This window comes from Ceratotherium simum, chromosome 15 (assembly GCF_057802395.1).
Source record: "Ceratotherium simum simum isolate JZ-2026a chromosome 15, ASM5780239v1, whole genome shotgun sequence".
NCBI classification, from domain to species: Eukaryota; Metazoa; Chordata; class Mammalia; order Perissodactyla; family Rhinocerotidae; genus Ceratotherium; species Ceratotherium simum.
This window is the reverse complement of record NC_141914.1, coordinates 28,242,493-28,263,772: the sequence shown is the minus strand read 5'-3', so window position 1 is coordinate 28,263,772 and position 21,280 is coordinate 28,242,493. Positions and strand designations below refer to the sequence as shown.

The following is a 21,280-nucleotide window of genomic DNA, read 5'->3' as shown; positions in this document are numbered from 1 at the left end:
ATAGGAATCAGTGTATCCTGCTCATTGCCATATTCTTAGAGCTAGCACAGTACCAGGTACATAGGAGCTTCTCAGATATTAAATAAATAAAATATAAACAATCCAATAGAAAAATAGGCAAAGAAAAATTATATACAAAAAATGGTCACCAAAGGAAAGTATGTTCAAACTTTAAACTTAAAAACAACAATTAAAACAAAGAACTTTCATGGGATCTATAACACTGGCAAAGTTTAACAAGTACAAACCGGTTCAACTTTTTGGAGGGTAATTTAACAATCCTCTTAAAATTTTAAGTGTGAGTATTCTTTCACCATCAATTCTACTACTAGGAATTTGACTTAACAGAAACAACCGTGTGAGTATAAAGAAGTAATTTCATTACACTATTGTTTATAGAAGGAAACGACTGGAAGCAACACGAGTGTGCACCAATCAAAAATTAAATAAATTATGGAACATCTATATAATATGGCAATATAAAAGGCATGCAGAAGAATGTCTAATTGCTTAAAGGGAAGTCCACGTGTGGAAGGAAAAAAGAGGACTCTCCCAGAAAGGATAATGGACAGCAAGTGTGGGCTGGAGGTTGGGGGAGAATAAAGGAAGAGTGCATACCAGAAAGGCAGACTGACAGCTGTTCATCATCCACTGGAGATGCTTTTTGACTGTTCTTCCCACCTCCCACTTGATTTTCTAGTTTGAGTCCACTGCACATCAAAGGAGCCTCCAGTGGACTTTTACAGTAAGGGTGGTCCAGCAACTTAGAACTAAGAATGTTCTGCTTGAGAGATCCATCCTCATCCATGTGGCATGAGCTCTTATTCTGAACAGTCTCTTCGGATACAGGCCCGTCTACACTACTCACAGATTGATCTGTCCCAGACACTGACAGTTTTAGTCTGTCATCATTGACAGTACTTGTCCGATTTTCCTGACCCAGAGTCATAACTTCTCTTTCAGTTTCCGAGACAAACGTGTTACTAGAATGATGTTCTGGTAAGGGGATGTCATGAATCAGCTCTGTACACTCCCACTTAGGAGAGGAACAGGGTGACTGGTCCCAGGAGTATGTGGCACTGCCATTCTGTTGGTCAGGGAATGCTTCATCTAAACTAAGCTCTTTGCCCAAGAAAGGGCTTCCTTTAGCATGGCCATCAGGCATATGAGAGTTCGTTCCCTTCACCACAGCACTGCTGTCCATATCTGGGAAGTATGGTTGACGCTGACAAGAAGGGTCTTTAGGTTCTGGGGGAGGAAATGGGCTGCAACTGCCACCCTCACCTTTCTCCCTAAGGGTCTCTTGATGGTCCCCAGTGACCTGCACCCAGCTTTGCTGGGCTTTTTTTAGCTTGCAAACTTTGTTTTTTGTTCTGAAGTGCTGTGATCTGAGAATCCTGTACCGAAATCTAATCATGGATAATTTCTCATACATCATAAGAGGAGATACTTTTACTCTTCTATGTTGGCTAAGTTGGAACTTTTTTGGAATCAAGGGTCCCCCACTCCTGTGTTGCTCCAGCCCTTGGTAGCAGCCATAACAAAAACGCTTTCTCTTATGGTTGTTCAAGGTGACCACAATCGTGCCACTCTCACCTGGACTTTGGCTCTCCCCATTGAACTTCATGGGAAAGTCAGAAGCTTGTGGCTCTGTCCTAGGTCTGTGACCATTGGCCTGACCTAAAATACTATTTGCTGGTAAGTCAGCAACTGCCTTCAAGAAACTCTTCTCTCCACAGTATTCATGGTCACAATTCTCTGCTGATGACAGCAACTTCTCTGCTTGGAGTTTCAGGAGGGTCCTTGAAGAGGAAATGAAGTGTTTAGTGTCCTTTCTTTTCACTTTAGAGGACAAAGTACTAACATTGTGAGCAGCCACATTGGAGTTTGTCTTAGCAAAAAGGGGTTCATCCTGGATCCACGTTTTCTGGATTTGAAGGGCCTTCTTTCTGCACTGGAAATGCCTCAACTGCCTGCTCCAAGTAACTGGCCTTCCCAACTTGGCTTTCAGAATGCACAAGTGTTGGTGAAAGTAGAACTTCTTAAAGCCTCCGAACCCAGTGTTCCATTTCTCAGAAAAGGCTAAGTGGATTCCTTTCCTCCATAGAATTTTCCTCTGTTTTTTCATTTTTCTGATGCATAATGAGATCTGGATGCAGCTGTAAAGAAGAGAAAGAAAAGTTACATTGCTACCCTAAAAATAAGGTCATAAAGATATATTCACAGCAATATAAGTTAGAAAATTGAAAAAAGAGACAATATGAAGTTCAACTTAGACTATCAGACAAAATAAAATCCAACTTGATCAAGATTTTCCCCACAATGAAAACTGAAAGGAGGGAAGACATAAGGGAAGTCATGTTAGAGTGACTTACTAGCATGACCCCATTTGCTGTACCTGCCTCTCACAGAAATAAATTTCAAGAATCATTTCCCAGGGTCTGGCCCCGTGGCGCAAGCGGTTAAGTGCTGCGTTCTGCTGCGGCGGCCTGGGTTCGCCGGTTCGGATCCCGGTCCTGGGCGTGCACCGACGCACCGCTTGTCAAGCTATGCTGTGGTGGCATCCCATATAAAGTGGAGGAAGATGGACATGGATGTTAGCCCAGGGCCAGTCTTCCTCAGCAAAAAGAGGAGGATGGGCAGATGTTAGCTCAGGGCCGATCTTCCTCACACACACACAAAAAAATTAAAAAGTAAAAAAAGAAAAAAAAGAATCATTTCCCAATACGCAGTCAGTTTCTGATGGAGTACACAGGGCAGGGAGTCAAAAGAGAACTTCTAAGTGTTGGCCCTCCTTCTCATTAGCTAAGTGACTTTAAGCAAGTCACCCAAATTCCGTGTTCTCATTTGTAAAATGAAGGATGGAGAAGGAGTGGAGACCAGACACCATTCTACACTGATTCTGTATCACAACAGTTTTTTCATACAGCAAATTTTAGAAAGGAAGTGTAGGTACTTTTCCTATGTACAGTCATCCAAAGGCAGATATTCAATAAATGCAAGCAATATCAGTATTTCAAGAGGGAGACCAGCCTCCTCTTTGTCAGTCAGTCAAAGACTTTCTGAGTGACTATGTGGGGACAGGACTCTATCAGGTGCTCTCACTCAGTTATGGTTTTGGCTCTCAAGTGAATATAAGAAAAAAGAACCAACACAAACACAAACACACACATGAACTTCAGGAACACACTTATGGGATATGGTAGATGAAAATGATAGTTAAAACCAAACATGATTTTCCCTCAGATTTAATAAGATCTAATATTACTGAAGGCTCTTTAGCCTAGACAGAAAGGCACCAGTCACTGCAGGTGGAGTAGAAGAAATACTACACTACGAATCAGAAATACAATATTCTAATTTCAGCTTGCTAATAACTCACTAAGAAAAGTTGTATTAACTTTCTGTGCAGTTTTCTCTGAGAAACAAAAAGAGGACCGAACACGTTCCTTGTTGAAATCCCATTAAGATGACAGAAATGAGGTTTTAAAAAAAGCAAAAACTCTCAAGGACAAAGATAATGAAAAAGGAGAAAAGAGCAATAAAATTTTTCAAAGAGGAAAGCGGATGAATGAGTGATAAGAGACTTAGGAGGCGAAAAGAGCTAAGTCTAAGCCAGCAGTAGGGGAAGCCAAGAAGCAAGCTACAGGACCTTAGAAAGGCTCAGGAATTGGAAGCAACAATATCTGTGAGGGTCAGGGTACAAGGGGAGCTGAAAAAGGAAGGACTGGTTGAAGGTGTGAAAAGAAGCAGTCAGATCCCAAGACCCCTTCTTCTACCTTGTCAGATAACCAGTTTCACTGTCTGGGGAGGATGAACGAGGATAGTTAGGCATATCATGCACAAATGAGGGCAAGGGTACAAAAGGAGGGTAAATGAGTTTATATAGTGAATTCCTTCCCTAACCTCTTTTCCCAGTCAGCTCCCAGAAAGGTGGCGATCAATCCCAGTGGGAATGGATAATTCAAAGAGAAAAGACTAACAGATACTGATATCCAAGGATGCCTCAACTAAACAGGCCTGAACAATTACTCTACAGTGTACCCCAAAGTTCAAGAAGCAATGAGACCACAAATCCCTCCCCAACTCCACATAGCAGGTAATTGCCCCTCCCCTCCCAAATGGAAGCTCTGCAGACAGGGGGATCCTAGGTACAGTTTAAAGATGGAATTATCTATTGAATACAAGAACCCCAACACCTGCCCACTCACCTCCCAGAACCCTAGTAGTCTGTCTTATCCATCCAAGAGGTAGATTGGAAGAATCTTCTCTGGAGAATCTGATTAGTCCACACAAAAATACATAAATACAGATTCCCCCTCCACTCTCAAATGGCCCAGCATCACACAGCACACTCCAAAGTTGACAAGTCCCACCACATGCTCAGAATTTCTAAGCAACTTCTTAGTGGTCATTCTTTAAAATGATGGGATAATCAAGAATCACCAGACTTCTAGGGAGGAAAAACAGACCAAAACAAACAAATAAAAGCAAAATTTTATAGAGAAGTCAACTTTAAAAGACTAAGTGGGGGAGGGAAGAGGAATTATTGTTTAATGGGTACAGTTTCAGTTTAGGAAGATGAAAAAGGTTCTGGAGATGGGTGGTGGTGATGGTTGCACCACAATGTGAATGTATTTAATGCCAATGAACTGTACATCTAAAAATGATTAAAATGGTAAATTTTATGTTATGTATATTTTACCACAATAAAAAAAAAAAGAGAGAAGGAAAGAAAACTAACACTACTCTCAAAGAAGTAAACGAAAATATTACATCCACTGGGAAGAAAAGAACAGGATGTTATTTTTTTAAAAAAAGGAACAATCAAAACCAATAAAGGAGCCTTGGAAATTAAAACTAATAGCAGAAATGAAAAACTCAATAGAAAGTAAAGGGCTAATATCTCTGATATAAAGAACTCTTAAGTTGAGGGATAAAGAACAAAAAGCCTGATGGAAAAATAAAAAAAAGACATAAGGAGAAAACTCACAAGATTTTTAAATGGCTTTTAAACATAAGAAAAGAGGGCCGGCCCCATGGCTTAGCGGTTAAGTGCGCGCGCTCTGCTGCTGGCGGCCCGGGTTCAGATCCCGGGCGTGCACTGACGCACCGCTTCTCTGGCCATGCTGAGGCCACGTCCCACATACAGCAACTAGAAGGATTTGCAGCTATGACATACAACTATCTGCTGGGGCTTTGGGGGGGAAAAAAAATTATTAAACATAAGAAAAGATGTTCAACTTCACTCATAAAAAAAATTGGCAAATGGGGGAGGGGGTCAGCAAAATGGGTAAGGGAGGTCAAAAGGTACAAACTTCCACTTATAAAATAAATAAGTCACGGGAATGTAATGTACAGCATGGCGACTATAGTTAATAATACTGTATCGCGGGGCTGGCCCCGTGGCTTAGCGGTTAAGTGCACGCACTCCGCTGCTGATGGCCCGGGTTCGGATTCCGGGCGCGCACCGACACACCGCTTCTCTGGTCATGCTGAGGCTGTGTCCTACATACAGCAACTAGAAGGATGTGCAACTATGACATATAACTATCTACTGGGGCTTTGGGGAAAAAAAAGGAGGAGGATTGGTAATAGATGTTAGCTCAGAGCCGGTCTTCCTCAGCAAAAAAAAAAGAGGGGGATTGGCATGGATGTTAGCTCAGGGCTGATCTTCCTCACAAAAAACAAAAAAACAAAAAAACACTGTATCGCATATTTGAAAATTGCTAAGAAAGTAAATCTTAAAAGTTCTCATCACAAGAAAAAAAATTTTTTTAACTATGTATGGTGATGGATGATAACTTATTGTGGTGATCATTTCGCAATGTCTACAAATATTAAATCATTATGTTGTACACCTGAAACTAGTATAATGTTATATGTCAATTATACCTCAATAAAAAAAATTGGCAAAAATTATGACACCACATTCTGTTGGTGGGAGAAAAGGAGCTTTCATACTTGGCTGGTAGGAATACAAACTGCTAAAATCCTTTTGGAGGGGAATTTGGTAATATCTAACGAAACCACGGAAGTATTTACCATTGAATCCAGCAATTCCACTTTTAAGAACTTACTCTGAAGAAAACACCTTCACTAGTAATGAAAATACAGAGTCCAAGGTTATTCATTCCAGCACTGTTTGTAATCGCAAAATACTGGAAACAACCTAAATACATAAGATAGTGGTTGAAGAAACTGTGGTTCATCCATACAATGAATGAAGCTATAAAAGAATACAGATGAGCTCTATGAACTAACATAGAGCGATTTCCAGGTTGAGTGAAAAAAGCAAAGTTGAAATGAATCAACAAAATGCCACTGCATAGTTTAGCCAAGTGTAAAGTTAGAGAGAAGAGTCCACACAAGATCTTCCTCACTTCTGACACTAACTGCAAGTTCGAGGAGTTCCCAAAGCCACCCTCAGGTTTGATAAGTTGCCAGAAGGACTCACAGAACTCACTGAAAACCGTTATATTCATAGTTATGGTTTATTACAGCTAAAGAATATGGATTAAAATAAGCCAAGTGAAGAAGCACATACGGCAGGGTCCAGGAGAAGTAACAAATGCAGAGCTTCCAGCTGTCCTCTTCCCATGGAGCCAGGACAGCGTCACTTTCCCGGCATCAATGTGTGACAACATGCACAGAGTATTGCCAGCCAGGGAAGCTCACCTGAGCCTTGATGTCCAGTTTTTATTGCGGTTCGTAGGCATAACTGATTGCCCACATGACTGAACTCAGTCTTCAGCCCCTCTGGAGATCCACTGATACCAAAGTCATCACCCTAAATCACGCTATTGGTCTTCTGGATAGCCAACTCCCATCCTAAATCATAGACTACCTGTGACCCAAGGCCCCAGGCAAATAAAGCCACTCCAATCAGGCATGACATGCCAAGGGCTTAGAGATTATCTCCCAGAAGCCAAGGATAAAGGCTTTCTTTTCGGGCAAGGTTAATTTCTTTACTATATAGCCATCTTTCATAAAAGATAAAATAAGAAAATATACATGTATCTGTTCCTTTGTGCCAAAAAAAAAGACAAAATAAAAATCAAAATATGGGAAGGACTGGGGCTGGCCCAGTGGTGTAGTGGTTAGGTTCGCACGCTCCGCTTTCGCGGCCCAGGGTTCACAGGTTTGAATCCCGGGTGAGTACCGATGCACCGCTCATCAAGCCATGCTGTGGCGGCATCCCACATACAAAGTGGAGGAAGATGAACACAAATGTTAGCTCAGGGCCAATCTTCCTCAGCAAAAAGAGGAGGATAGGCAGGAGATGTTAGCTCAGGGCCAGTCTTCCTAACCAAAAACAAAAAACAAACATGGGAAGGATAAACCAGAAACTAATGAGAATGGTTAGCTACATGACATGGTAGCTGGAACTGGAGTGAAAAGAATGAGGAATAGGTAAATGGTAGAAGGGATGAGAGGGGAGTAGTACTTCTCTGAATATGTCTTTATGTAAAGTTCTGACTTTTAGAACCATGTTAATGCTTCATATACCTTAAAAATATACAAATAATTAAAATCAACCAGAATGCAGGAGGAATCCAAAATGAAATACAAACAATAACAAATGGACCTAACTGTATTACAAATAAATAACATAACCACACTGAAAGGAGTTGAGCAGAAAAGAATTAGCAAGAGTAACTTTGGAAAACATTATTTTGACTGTACAAGACTGGAAACAAAAGGACTGTATACAAACACTGTATTTTAGTTAGAAAATTTGTTTTTCACAGAGGAGTGAGTTAATTCTGAAACTACTTTGTAAGTATTCTAAAATTGAGCAAATAAGTAAATATGTTGTGGATAATTAGAGCTAGGTTTCTCACTGCTGGTGAAAGGAGTTACAAATAACGAAAGACAGAAAGTGAGATAGCTTTGAATCCGCAGTGACAGACTGAAATCAGAGGTATCCGTATGAATGCATGGTGTTTAGTATATATATACACAGAAACAGATCTACAAGTGTGCATACACATATATTTATTTCCTAGTGCTATCTGCTTAGAGGGCCTAGAAGCAATAAGATCCCAGTAGCAATTAGCAACCCTAGCACCTAGATCTTGTTTCTAATTATTATTCTCCACTTAAAGAAATGGCTGATTCCAGAGCTGAGGCAAAGGAAGTAGATGATGAGCCTGGAATATCACTGTAGTGCCAGAAAGTAAATAAGTGCTCAAAAAATAATGACAACATGTCAAAAGAACACAGGAGCCAATCTGAAGGGACTCACAATGGCCAAAAGAACTGAGCAATTGAATATATAACGATAGTAATGGATTATAACTCAAGAATAAAACAAACATCCTGAGTCTATAGTGATATAAATAACTGATTAAATAAATAAAGGGGGAGAAGGGACAGCTCTTTCTTATATAGAATTTCAAATTAATACATACAGAAAGAATGACAGAAATAGAAAAGTTACAGTTCGCAACTCCTCTCAGAAACAACTGACTCAGGCAAGAATCATCAATGGATGCTAAAATTAGAGGGGAAAAGTACAATGAGAAAAAAGATATTGACATAATCTCAAAGTATCTCCCACAAGATACTTAAAATTACAAAGGCAAAAATTGTGCCTTTCAACGGAAAAATCTGGCAAACACCTTTATCAGGTGATCAAGGTTAATATCACTAGTAATGAGACATATGGACATCGTGTGCCTCCTGATGTGGCACAATGTCACTTGTGTAGCATTCTTGTCAAAAATGTACAACCTGAATTTAATCATAACGAAACAACAGACAAACCCACGCTGAGGGACACTCTATAGGATAACCAGCCAATACTCTTCAAATGTGTCAATCAAGGTCATGAAAGACAAGAACAGACAGGAACTGCCCCAGATTAAAGGACTAAAACCAAGGAGACAGGACAACTAACGCAACGTGTAATCCTGGATTGGGTCCTAGTCCAGAAAAAGGAAACTGGTGGGACACCTGACAAAATTTGAATAAGGCTTCTAGATCAGTTAACAGTATTATCAACGTTAATTTCCTGGTTTTGATAATGTATTATAGTTACATAATATAACACTGGCAAAAAGCTGGGTGAAGTGTGTATGAAAGTTGTTCGTTTTTTTGTAAGTTTGAAGTTATTTCAAAGTGAAAAGTTAAAATTTCTTCTCAAACTTTTAATTTTTTTAAAATTTTTATTTATTTATTTTTTCCCCCAAAGCCCCAGTAGATAGTTGTATGTCATAGCTGCACATCCTTCTAGTTGCTGTATGTTGGACACGGCCTCAGCATGGCCAGAGAAGCAGTGTGTCAGTGCGCGCCCAGGATCTGAACCCGGGCTGCCAGCAGCAGAGCGCGCGCACTTAACCGCTAAGCCACGGGGCCGGCCCTCTTCTTAAACTTTTAAAATTTTGAAAAAATCTCCCAGAAAGTAGCACAAAACGACAGATTGAAAATAACGGAGAAAGATAAGAATATTAAAGGATTAGGTCAGGAGATCAAATATCCAAATAAGTTTCAGAAAGATAAACTAAGAAAGTGTAGGAGGAGTGAGGTGTCAAATATATAATTCAAGAAAATTCTCCAAGGCCAGCCTAGTAGCATAGTGGTTAAGTTTCTGTGCTCCACTGCGGTGGCCTGGGGTTTGTGGCTTTGGATCCTGGGCGCGGACCTACACACCACTCATCAAGCCATTCTGTGGCAGTGCCCCATATACAAAAAGTAGAAGACTGGCACAGATGTTAGCTCAGGGACCATCTTCCTCAAGCAAAAAGGGGAAGATTGGCAACAGATGTTAGCTCAGGGCCAATCTTCCTCACCAAAAAACAAAGAAAAAAAACACCACCAAAAAAACCCTCAGAATTAAAGAACACGATTTTGTACATGGAAAGAACCTATCACTGAATGAAAACAGATCCATACCAAGGCACGTCAATTATGAAATTTCAGAACACTGGTGGCAAAAATAACCTTCTACAAGCTTTGGGGGGGGAAGGTAACTGACAAAAAAAGGATATATATATCGCATATATATATATACATATATATATAGTATATACATAAAACATATATAAAACATAAAATATATAAATATACATTTATATACTATAATAAAAATATATTTATATAATTTTATATAAATTTATATAAATATTTATATATATAAAATCAGGTATAAGAATGGTAATGGACGACTTAATAGCAAGACTGGAAACTAGAAGAAAATGTACTAATGCTTTCAAAGTTCTGAGGGAAAATTAATTCAACATAGATTTTTGGACCCAGACAAATTATTGATCAAAACTGAGGATAGAAAAAAGGTTTTTAGAGATGTAAGTTATCAAAATATATACCTCACAGGCAACCTTGTCTCAGGGAGCCACAGGAGGAAGTACTCTGACAAAATGAGGGAATAAATCAAGAAAGAAGACAAGAGATCCAGAAAATGAGATCCAAAACAAGAGACAGGCAAGGGGAATACTAAAGAAAATGGTAAAGAAAGATCACAGAGTGACAACTGTGCCTCAGGCCTGGAGAGCCACCAAACCAGAACGAAGAGGTCAGAAGGCTCTGGGAGAGATGTCTCCAAAAATGTGAAACTGACAGAATTTCTAAAGTGTCTGAATGCAAAGACAGGAGATACAGACAACTGGAAGAGAGCTTGAAGATAAACTAGTAATAAGTACAGAGACCACTAAACAAAAAAGACAATTATTAATTTCAGGGATCACAAAAAGTTGTACAAGAAAGGAAAAACAGTTGTTTTAAATCACAGTATACTACACAGCTTCGCAGTGACTACCATTTACCTAATCATAATAAGGTAAACACCGATCTAACCCAATGATTCTCAACTAGATACCCTATGCCATACCACAACCCAACATTTGGAAATGTGTGGGAAATTCTTGGTTGTTGCAATGAATTCAGGTTGGTATTGATATTTAGTGCCTGGGGAATGCTAAATATCAGGTAAGGGACAGGATAATGAAGAACTCTCTCATGCAAAATGACAATACTGCCCCTATTGAGAAAAACTAATTCTAGCCACAATTATGGTATCACTCTATAGGGAGGATGGGTGGCAGAGTTGATAAGCAGTGTACATGTATACAGGAGTGAGGAGTAGACATGAAAGAGAACTAAACCTTCATCTTCCATAGTCCATAGATAAAGCCTAAAACCAGAAAATCAAAAGTAACATAAAAAGGTAATTTAGAGACATGCTATTTATACCAAAAGAACAGCTCAAAGACCTGAAAGAGGCTGCCTTTGAGGAATGAAAACAGTGGAGAGGGGTGGGATTCTGGGAACTAAGTCTGGAAAGAAGGCTAAAGGTTGCTGCCTTCCGTATATAAATTTCCCTTTAGTCCCTATATAAAGCACTGTACCCCACTGTCGACTATGCATGGTATCTATCCCCCAGTCCAGAGACTGTTTTACTCTCTCCACTTCAGATACTAAGCCTCTAGGTACCCTGTTTATATGTATGGGGAGAAGAAAAGGTCAGATCTGGAAGTATTTCTCTTAAACAGACTTTCAAATAATCACTTACACTTTTTGTCCCACATTTCCCACCACTTACATAGTACATGACACCACTAATCCTGAAACTTTCAAAAGGCTCTAAAACACAAACATGACTACATTTTTTTTGTGTGTGAGGAAGATTAGCCCTGAGCTAACATGTTGCCAATCCTCCTTTTTTTGCTGAGGAAGATTGGCCCTGGGCTAGAATCCGTACCCATCTTCCTCTACTTTATATGGGATGCCACCACAGCATGGCTTTACAAGTGGTGCGCTGGTCCACGCCCAGGATCCAAAGCTGCGAACCGTGCGCCACGGAAGAGGAACTCTCGAAGTTAACCGCTATGCCACCGGGCCAGCCCCCAAATATGACTACTTTCTGGCTTTCTCCACTTGTTGGTTTAGGATTCAGCTTTCTCAAGTCGGCTAATCAGCAACTAGCCTTTTCTGCTTTCCATTTTCCAGAATTTTGTAGTTATTCTCACTGCTCCTGTTCTTTGTCATTTGGGTTTTAAAAAAAACAGAAAACAAAAAACTTCTCTACTGTTTTAATGGAAGTTTTTAGGCTAGAGTGGAATTAAATGTGTTATGTTCAATCCAGTATCTTTACCATAATATATTGTTGAATAAAAAAAAATCAAGTTGCTAAACAATATGTATAAGCCTATTTTTTGTTAAAAGGAAAAAATGTATGTATGTTGTGAATATTTATAAGGGAAAAAATGTCTAAAAGGATTTACACCAAACTATTAACAATTTAGGCCCACAGTTCCTAAACTGTGCACCAAGGAAGCCTGGGGTTCTGCAGTGAATTCAGAGGGATGTCATAAGATATTCTAAATTAGAGGGAAAAGTGATATTCTATATCTGTTAAGCACAAACTACCAACTCAAAGATAGGCCAGTTTCAAATTAGATCATGCTATATTCCTCCTGATGCTATCATATCTTTGCAAAGCTGGATTTCTATTGGTTGCTGTGATTAAAAAAAATGAATACCGTGCAAAAATCAATTTGGAACAAGAATTGTAGGTGGCAGTGTTTAATGATTCAAAGGTTTGAGAAGTTTTGTAGTGCTCTGTAAGTGCATACAGTTGGTAACTGTGGTTATTTAAGAATGAAATAAAAATACTATTTTGTCTACCAATTGATGTGTAATTGTTTTTTTTTTTCTTGGAGGAAGATTAGCCCTGAGCTAACATCTATTGCCAATCCCCCTCTTTTTTGGTGAGGAAGATTGGCCCTGGACTAACATCCCTGCCCATCTTCCTCTACTTTATATGAGACACTGCCACAGCATGGCTTGATAAAGCACGCATTGGTCCGTGCCCGGTGTTCTGAACCTGCGAACCCCGGGCCGCCGAAGTGGAGCATGCGAACTTAACCACTACACCACTCGGCTGGCCCCTATGTGTATTTTTTTAAAACAACTATTAGGTTGCTAATTATTAAATTTAGACCTAATTACTTAGTAAACTACACTTCTAGGCCTAAGGGCACTATGAAAAAGACATTAAGGGAGCTATGAACAGAGAAAGTTCAGGAACCTCTGGTTTAGGGTATGGTATTTTACCTTATTTCTTTATCAACGGAAAAAGCACTTTAAGATAAACTTCTTAATATGAAGTTCAAATACGCTCTCATTGTGTACTACCAATATAACACGCGATCTGGAATTTATTCTTCATAATACTTAAAAGCAATATAATTGCTGAGCAATCTCATCAATAAGATGTTTATTTTATTAAGAATATTACATTACACAAAAACATACAAAAAGCTGCATAAATATGGGTCCAAGTTTGATTGACATGGTGGAAAAAAGCATGTAACTAAGTTCTTAAAAATCCTCCCTAAATTAGAGAAAACTATCTGGACTGTACCTTAAAAAGTTAAACTAATCTAAAATATTTCTGGTGGCTGTTATATTATCAATAATGCTGAAATTGTAAAAATATACAAACATCTACTACATTTCAATTCAATAAATATTTGAGTTTCTACAAATATAATGGCACTGAGCTTTCAACAAATTTATAGTCTAGCGGGCAAATCACTTGAATAAGTATTAACAAATGTGACGCATGTAAGAAAAGCAAAATTCAGAGTGTTATGGGAATACTTGGCAAGAAGGTCAGGGAAGACTTCTCTGAAGAAATTATGTTTAAGCTGAGACAAAAGATGAGAAAGAGTTAGTAGGCAAAGGGAAAGATAAACAAAAGCCCAGGAGAAGGAATATAATTTTCCAAGGAACTGAAAAACCTTCAGTATCACTTAAAGAAGGAGCAGGAGAGGTAGGCAAGGAATAGAAAAGCTAAATTAACAATGCTGCTGTTTACCATTGTGAAGCTACTGAAAGACAAAGAGGGGTACAAGACCTGATTTGTATGCTTAAAAAGATCATTCTACTTGCACCGTGCAGAATGGCTGGGAGAAGGCCACCGCAAAGGAAGCGTCTTAGGAGGCTGTAAAGGGTAAATGTAGGCAAGGTGCAATTGCCGCTTGGATTAAGGAAAAACTGGGAGAAGCAGCAACGTGAATCGACCTTGACATTTTCCAGGACAGAAATGACAGGACTGTGAAAAAGCCTCCATGTGGAGGAGTTCCAGTATGAGCTACTGGGTAGATGGTGGTATAATTTACATGGAACAAATGGAGAAAGACTGGAGGAAGGTTATACTTGCTATGCCTTTAGTTTTAGACATGTTAGGTTTGAGGTGACTGTAAGAAATCCAAGAGGACGCATACTGTTGGTTATATAGTTCAAGAACTCTGAAAACAGGATACCACAGGAATTCCAGTTTAAGTCATCAGCTTATAGTGACCAAGCTACAGAAAATGATAAGCTCACTTAGGGACAATTTGTAAAAGGTAGAAGAAAATGCACCCTAGGGCAGTGTCCTGAGGAACTCTAGGATGTAAGAGCAAGGTAATGGAAGACTACTCAGCAAAGGAAAGTGAGAAGGAATGATAAGAGAAATAAAGTGGAAAATCAGGTAAGTGTGGTGTCAGGACAGCTAGACAAAGTTTGTAGAAGGGGAGAAATGGTCAGTCAAAGGCTGTTGAGAGGTCAAGCAAGATAAGGATTAAAAAGTGTCCATTTGATTCTCATGACATTTACAAAAGGAATTTTAGTAGAATGGAGACGACCAAAACCCAGATGGAGTGAAGAAGTCAAAAATAAAACTGCTCAAGAAGTCTGAGTAGATATGAGAGACAGGGCAGACTTTTTTTTTTTTTTTTTTAAATGGAGACAGTTTACATGTTTAAATGCCAATGGAGTTATTTCACTTATGGACAAAGATGGCAGACTAAACAGACACATTTTAGTTTCACTCCCTCCTAAAACCCCATGAAGATGAGAATAAAGAATTTTTTTAACTTTATTTGTTTTTAAGATATAATTTACATGCAGTGAAATACACAGTTCTTAAGGGTTTACCGGGTGTTTTTTTTTAAAAGCATATGTACACAAAATGGAAGACAGAACAACAACAAAACCTTTGGGAAGCTGGAAAGCAGACTGACTTAAAGACCTAAGAAAGTTAAATCTCAAGCTCGGAATGAGGAAAGCAATCTGATTCATACAACGGTGCCTCAAAACAGGTCAGGAATTGGCAACAGGTTCACACCTAAGTAAGGTGTGAACATGGTGCTAAAAACAAGAGGATTGGTCAAATCATTTAGATATCTTCCTACTCTCCACAAAACCAGCCAACTGTCCCTCCCTCATCCTTGCAGAAGCCTGGAGCATTATTTTCTGGACTAGACCAGAGCTGTCCAATAAAACTTCTGCAATGACAGAAATACTCTGTCCAATATGGTAGCCTCTGGACACATGTGGTTACTGACCACTTGAAATGTGTCTAATGCAACTGAGGAACTAAATCTTTAATTTAATTTTATTTTAATTACTTAAATTTAAGTTGCTACACATGGCTAGTGGCTACCATATTAGACAGTGCAGTTCTAGGGAGTAAAACAAAGGATTTCTGGACTGAAAAACATCTGGTCCAGTTGAGAACGAGGGTATCATACAGAAAACAGTTGACTTAAATGAACATAAGTGAATGTTTACCTACTGAATGCTAAGATCTCTATCCTTTCCTTCAATTTAGCCACCAGATTGCTGGCAGCCCAGCTTATAAGTGCCAAGCAGGAGATATGAAGATTCTTCTTTGGGGAACAAAGATATTGCTACTGAAGGTTCTCCGATAAAAACGTCCATCCAGCACACCCTAAAAGGGACAGATCCCAGGCATGCACGCAGAGCACATGTAAATTAAAATTAAAAGCAACCTCCACATGGGGTCCCTCTACATTTCTGCCCCTGTATTCCTGGCCATCCTGTTGCGTGTTCATGTTCACCAAATACCAACAAAACACACATACAAGGGAAAAAGAAGAGAGTTTTCAACTCTTATTAGATACTCACTGACCCTAGGACAGCTCGAAGTCTGAACGATCCTTAAGGGGCCCAGTATTTGGGTAAGTTTCCAGTGCAGCCCTGTACAGGTTAACTCAAGCATCACTATGAAAAAGTTCTTTCTCCTAGAGGTAGTAAGACAGTAGTGAGAATAGCTGTTGTGGGATTATCCAACCCAGAAAAATGAGACAGAATGAATGGTTTGTAGCAGGAAACAAGATCAAAAACAAACAAAAAAATACTGCCCATTGGCATCAGAGGGCATAAAAAAGATCAAGATTGAGAATTGGAGACCTGCACATTTATGGTACCTACTGCTGATACTTTCTTCACATTCGAGTCCCAGATATAAAGTGGAGTAAGCTAAGTATCCAATTTTGGTCTCAAGTCCTTACAGACACAGAAAACTGCCTCAAGGACTAGCAAGTGACTTCTAAACTCCACTTTCCACTGGGTCTTCAAGTTGTTACTACCCCCACCCTTCCTTTGTTTCTATGTTAAACCTGTAATATCAGTTTAGATTCAAATTGTGACCCTGAGTTCGTATTTATCCTTTCTGAATATCTCTACTTGAAAAGTCTGCTCTGTCAGAATCTGAAATTCAACAACTTTTAAAACTTCAGAACTGAGCCATTTCAGACACAAAAATCAAAAATCTAGAGACTCAGAGATTTGGTTTTTCATCTCAGACACATACCATACATCTCCCTAAAACTCTGAATTCATAGACTACCTACCTGTTAACATCGCTTTTTCAATCAGTGAATTTAGAAAGCCCTTTGTCATCTGGTTGTAGGAAGTTAACATGCTAAAAACAGTCATTTTTAGAAAGAAAATAATTCAGCATCTTCCATTAGAGGATCTGGATGTAGGGTTCATTTCTGGCTCTACTACTAACACAGAATAGGAAATACTGAAGCACTGAGAATGCTATCAAAGAATAATTTGAGAATGAATATATCTCCCTAAAAGAGAATGTTTAACTCTGCCGGATGGCCTATTACCTTAATAATTCTGAAAATATTACCAAAAAAAAAAAGTCGTGAGGTTTTCATTATAATGGGTAAAAAAAAAAATACATGAGGCACTGTTACCACCTCATCAGTTGATCCTTTCTAGGTGTCCACCAAATTCTTTAAATCAGTGGCACTGTACAATTTAACCAAGAAAAGAAAGAGGTACTAAAAATTCAAGGATAAGCTTAAAGCAAATACAAGACCCTCTAGTTAAATCAAGTGTTTATAAGGCAATCAGAGATGTATCGAGCCCAGTTCTCAAACTTGAGTTCCATAGAAAGCTGGCTAATAATACAAAGTAAGTGGTCATGCACACCAAGATGGAAGAGGGGGAAAAAAGCCTGTGTATAGAGCACTAGGTTTATGATAAGCCAGAACAAAACCAAAATATTCTTAAACTGGAATTTTTCTGTGGTTTAAACGGCGTAGCATAAAAAACTGATTTATAAAGTGATATGATCTTTATATAATTTTACCAATAAACAAACCTAAGCAACATTTAGAATGAAATTTTACTGTAAAATCTAATGCTTTGATCAAAGAGCATTAAGGAGTCTAACTGAATAGGAAACTATAAAAACAGAATTACACAGAGCTACTGACTTAAAGGACTTTTTTTTCCCTTCTGGGCTCAAGGCACTACAAAAGCTGAAATAGTACTATTGATTCAAGTAAGGTTATTCGTTAAGGAAAGGAAAAGAAAAAAATTAAGAAGGCATAGAGGGGCCAGCCCCGTGGCTTGGCGGTTAACTGCGGGCGCTCTGCTACTGGCGGCCCAGGTTCGGATCCCAGGCGCGCACCGACGCACCGCTTCTCCGGCCATGCTGAGGCCGTGTCCCACATACAGCAACTAGAAAGATGTGCAACTGTGATGTACAACTATCTACTGGGGGGCTTTGGGGAAAAAAAAAGGAGGAGGATTGGCAATGCATGTTAGCTCAGAGTTGGTCTTCCTCAGCAAAAAGAGGAGGATTAATACGGATGTTAGCTCAGGGCTGATCGTCCTCACAGAAAAAAAAAAAAAAGAAGGCATAGAATGCAACAAACTAATTGGGCATGACATTTCATCTCTCTGAACCTGTTTATAAACTAAAATGTGAAACCTGATCTACTACATCTGTGCTTCCGAACCATGAGTTATCATCTGAGAAGCTTTTTAAAAGCCACCAATACCCAGTTTGCACTTCAGATCTACTAAGGTAGTGTCCAGGCATCTGGGATTTTAACTTCCCAACTGATTCTGATGCCCAGCCAGGTTTTGGCACCCCTGGATTAGATGAAGCTCAAAGTCCCTTCCATATCCATGACTTAAAATTCCAAATTGATAATCGTGTCAAAGGAACTGAAGATTGCACTTGCACAGCAGCCATCATCATGCACCACTGAGGAAAGGCAAGCATCCTTAATTTGTCTGACCAGGCAATTGTAAGAATAGGTGCTACTCACTCAAGTCACTGACTGCAACCCCCACTCCCTCCTCCCCCAAACACTTCTCTAACTTGGAGTCTATTAAACTTCAGTGTCTGTTCTCTCCAATATAGAGAAAAGCATTTCCTTAGATTAACTTAGATCTGTAATGTCCAGCACTCAAAGGATTCAAGTTTCTGTATTTATTCTCTGCATATTTTTAATTAACATGAAATGTTTTAGAGGCAGAGCGAGGGGTCCTCAGAAATACGCCCAAAGAATCCTTCTAAAGTGGGCCAAGGAGTAAATGAAGCCCCTGCCAGCTTTTCTCCTAGAAAGGGTCCACTGGGCAAAACTGTCTTGAGTAAGGAGCACAACTGATTTGGGTCATCCCTCATATACCAATAACGTTTTATCAATAAGCATGAGACATCTGGGTGACTAGGACAGTGATTTCTTCCTAATGCTGCCCAACCCAAAGCACAGACTGCAGTTAGGTTCTAACCACACAAGATCCTAGTACTTCCCCTGGCACCCTTCTTCATACCAAGCTTAGTTGTTCTGAGTAAAAGACATAATTAGGAACCTACCATTAAGTGTCCTGGATATTCTTAAACCGAGCTTAACTAGATTTTCTCAAAACACTTCATGATTAACGTTCTGCTTTCTTCATTTCATTTAATTCTCCCAATTAATTTATATAGGTATAAGAAAGCTCCACTTCACATACGGTTAAAAATGTTAAAGTGTCTAGCACGAGATTAAAACCACTACCAAACGGCAGGTTAGCATTTCAACTCAACTCTTCTGACTCTAAGTCCAAAACTCGTATCTCCCACATCCTCATTGCCTCTCTCCTCCCACAGAGTGGCCATACAGCGGAATGGGGGTTGACACTGCCTAGCACAGACAGACTAGAAAAACAGGCTTCCCACCACCCTAATGTTCAATTGTGCCATATCCGTTCATTAGAACAGGGTCCGAGGAGTGTGGGGAAAAGACCCAAAGGCAGAAAGGAAGCAGAACTGTGCCATCAAATAAAAACGCTTGACTTCCAAGACGGCAGGAGCTGGAGGACCTCTAACAGCAGCTCTTCCTCTCAAAGCTGTCCCCAGTTTCAGGAAGAGCGGCCGGGGGCGCTAGCTTTCTCTGCTTCTGCGTCGTACAGCTCGCACTGGAGAGAAAGAGGAGAGGACAGCGGTCCCTCGGGAAGAGCTCCCTCCCCGCCCCCAGAAAGGCACAGCAGCGCCAGGGAAGAAATCTTCTGCCACCGGTTAGGGCGTGGGGGGAGGGCAGCGCTCGAGGCCTGCAGGCCCGGGTGCTGAGCTGGCGCGCACTAGCGCGGGCATCGCCAGCGAGCCCGGTCCGTTAAGTCATTCGGCGGATCTGACACCCAGGCTCCCGCTTACCTACGCCCCTCGCTGCCGACACCTGCCTCGCCGGGGATCCAGATACTGCGGCACCTCAGATTGCGGCCCCGCCTTCGCCAGCTCTAGAGGAAGCTCCGTCAGCGAGGAAGTGTCCGGCCTGCTCACAGCGGCCACGGCCGCCGAGCTTCCTTTAGACCTGCGGCCGCGACGCTGGCGCACACTTACGTCGTCATCTCCTTCCGTGCCCTTCCGCCTCAGCCCCGCCCACGTGGTGAGCGGGGGGCGGGAGAGAGAGGGACGGCCGGGCGCTGGGGGCGTGGCTCCGCCTTCCCTCCCCTTCCGGCGGCGCGCGCTCCCCTGCCCCCTGGGCCGTCAGCATGACGCACGGCGCCGCGCCGTCCGGTCGCTTGCTGTATCCCACTGGGCGTTTCTATCGAAGCGCTGGAGGAGTTGTAGAAACTGTTAACCCGGAAATTGCAGAGGTTCCTCAAAGCGGGTTTGAGACTTCTGTTCAGCCCTCTCTCAAGTTTTTAACCCCAAAAGGGCTTAAGCGGACCACAGCTACTATATGGCCCCTCCCTCCACTAATCTCTTTTCCCGTTTGCCAAAAGCGAAAGACCACATTCCTGCTCTGGATGCACTTTGAGGCTCGGCCCAGGCTTTTCTTCTCTGGTTTTCCCATGGTGATCTTACCCCTGGGTATTGTAATGTGTCTCTTTATCTGTGCCCTGCCTCTCCTTAACTGAGAACACTTACTTCCCCAGAACGGCAGAGCCCAGTCTTATTCAACATTCAAAGAGTGACTGGCCTGTAAGTGCTTAGTAAGTCTGTGCAGTAAATGTGTTATTCTCTTTCTGATGAGACAGGAAAGTGACTTCAGCCTGATTAGTTGAAGCACTATTCATTCAACAAACATTTTTAAAATGTGAACATGAAGTAGTCTTTCTCTTGAAGCTCTCAGTCTAATTGTGGGGAAGGAGTCATAAATAGATAATTATAATACAATGTCCTGACAAGTAGAAAATATAATAGCAGATTTATGGTGGAAGATGAATTCAATTTTGGACATAACTCGGTTTGAAATAGAGTAGAGATGGGTACAATGGATACCAAGGTGGGGTGCTGGAGCCTTGTGCCCCAGGTGCAGGCAATAGCGAGGGTGTGCACTGTCTGTAGTAGAGATGATAAAAACAATAATAAAACCGACTACAAGGTGGTTTGCTTTGAATTATCACGTCTCAGCAAATTCTAAACAATATCAGTGATAAAGTATTCCTTCTCAAACAAAAGCTTTCCTTAACCTTAGTTCTAAATGATTGCCGTAGTTACTACTATTGAGTTTTAATAATATATGTGTGGGCTTCAGATTGGCATATTTCCTCAGTTTAAAAGAGAATCTATTTTGAGATTTCCACTTCCAGCTGAGATGGAATAACAGAGGTCAGATTTACCCTCTCAGTTGAAACAACTAAAAAACCAGACAAAAAAAGTATGAAACAACAGTTTTCGAGACATTTGACATAAGGCAAAGAAGAATGGTGATCCCTGAGAGTTGGGCAA

At 40.5% G+C, this 21,280-nt stretch overlaps 1 protein-coding gene across 10 annotated transcripts in view; it reads right to left on the bottom strand.

Moving 5' to 3' along the window:
- SENP5 (SUMO specific peptidase 5) overlaps positions 1 to 21,280 on the bottom strand; it is a 92,378-nt gene that overhangs the window by 24,354 nt on the left and 46,744 nt on the right. For 8 of the 10 annotated variants that reach the window (XM_087439799.1, XM_087439801.1, XM_087439803.1 and 5 more), the window contains one exon: positions 619 to 2,159. In XM_087439799.1, the coding sequence (XP_087295925.1) occupies positions 619 to 2,159 (1,541 nt within the window). Of the gene's footprint in view, positions 1 to 618; positions 2,160 to 19,428; positions 19,525 to 19,759; positions 19,924 to 21,280 lie in introns of those variants that run through there. The other 2 variants (XM_087439805.1, XM_004424536.3) reach the window with 2 other exon arrangements.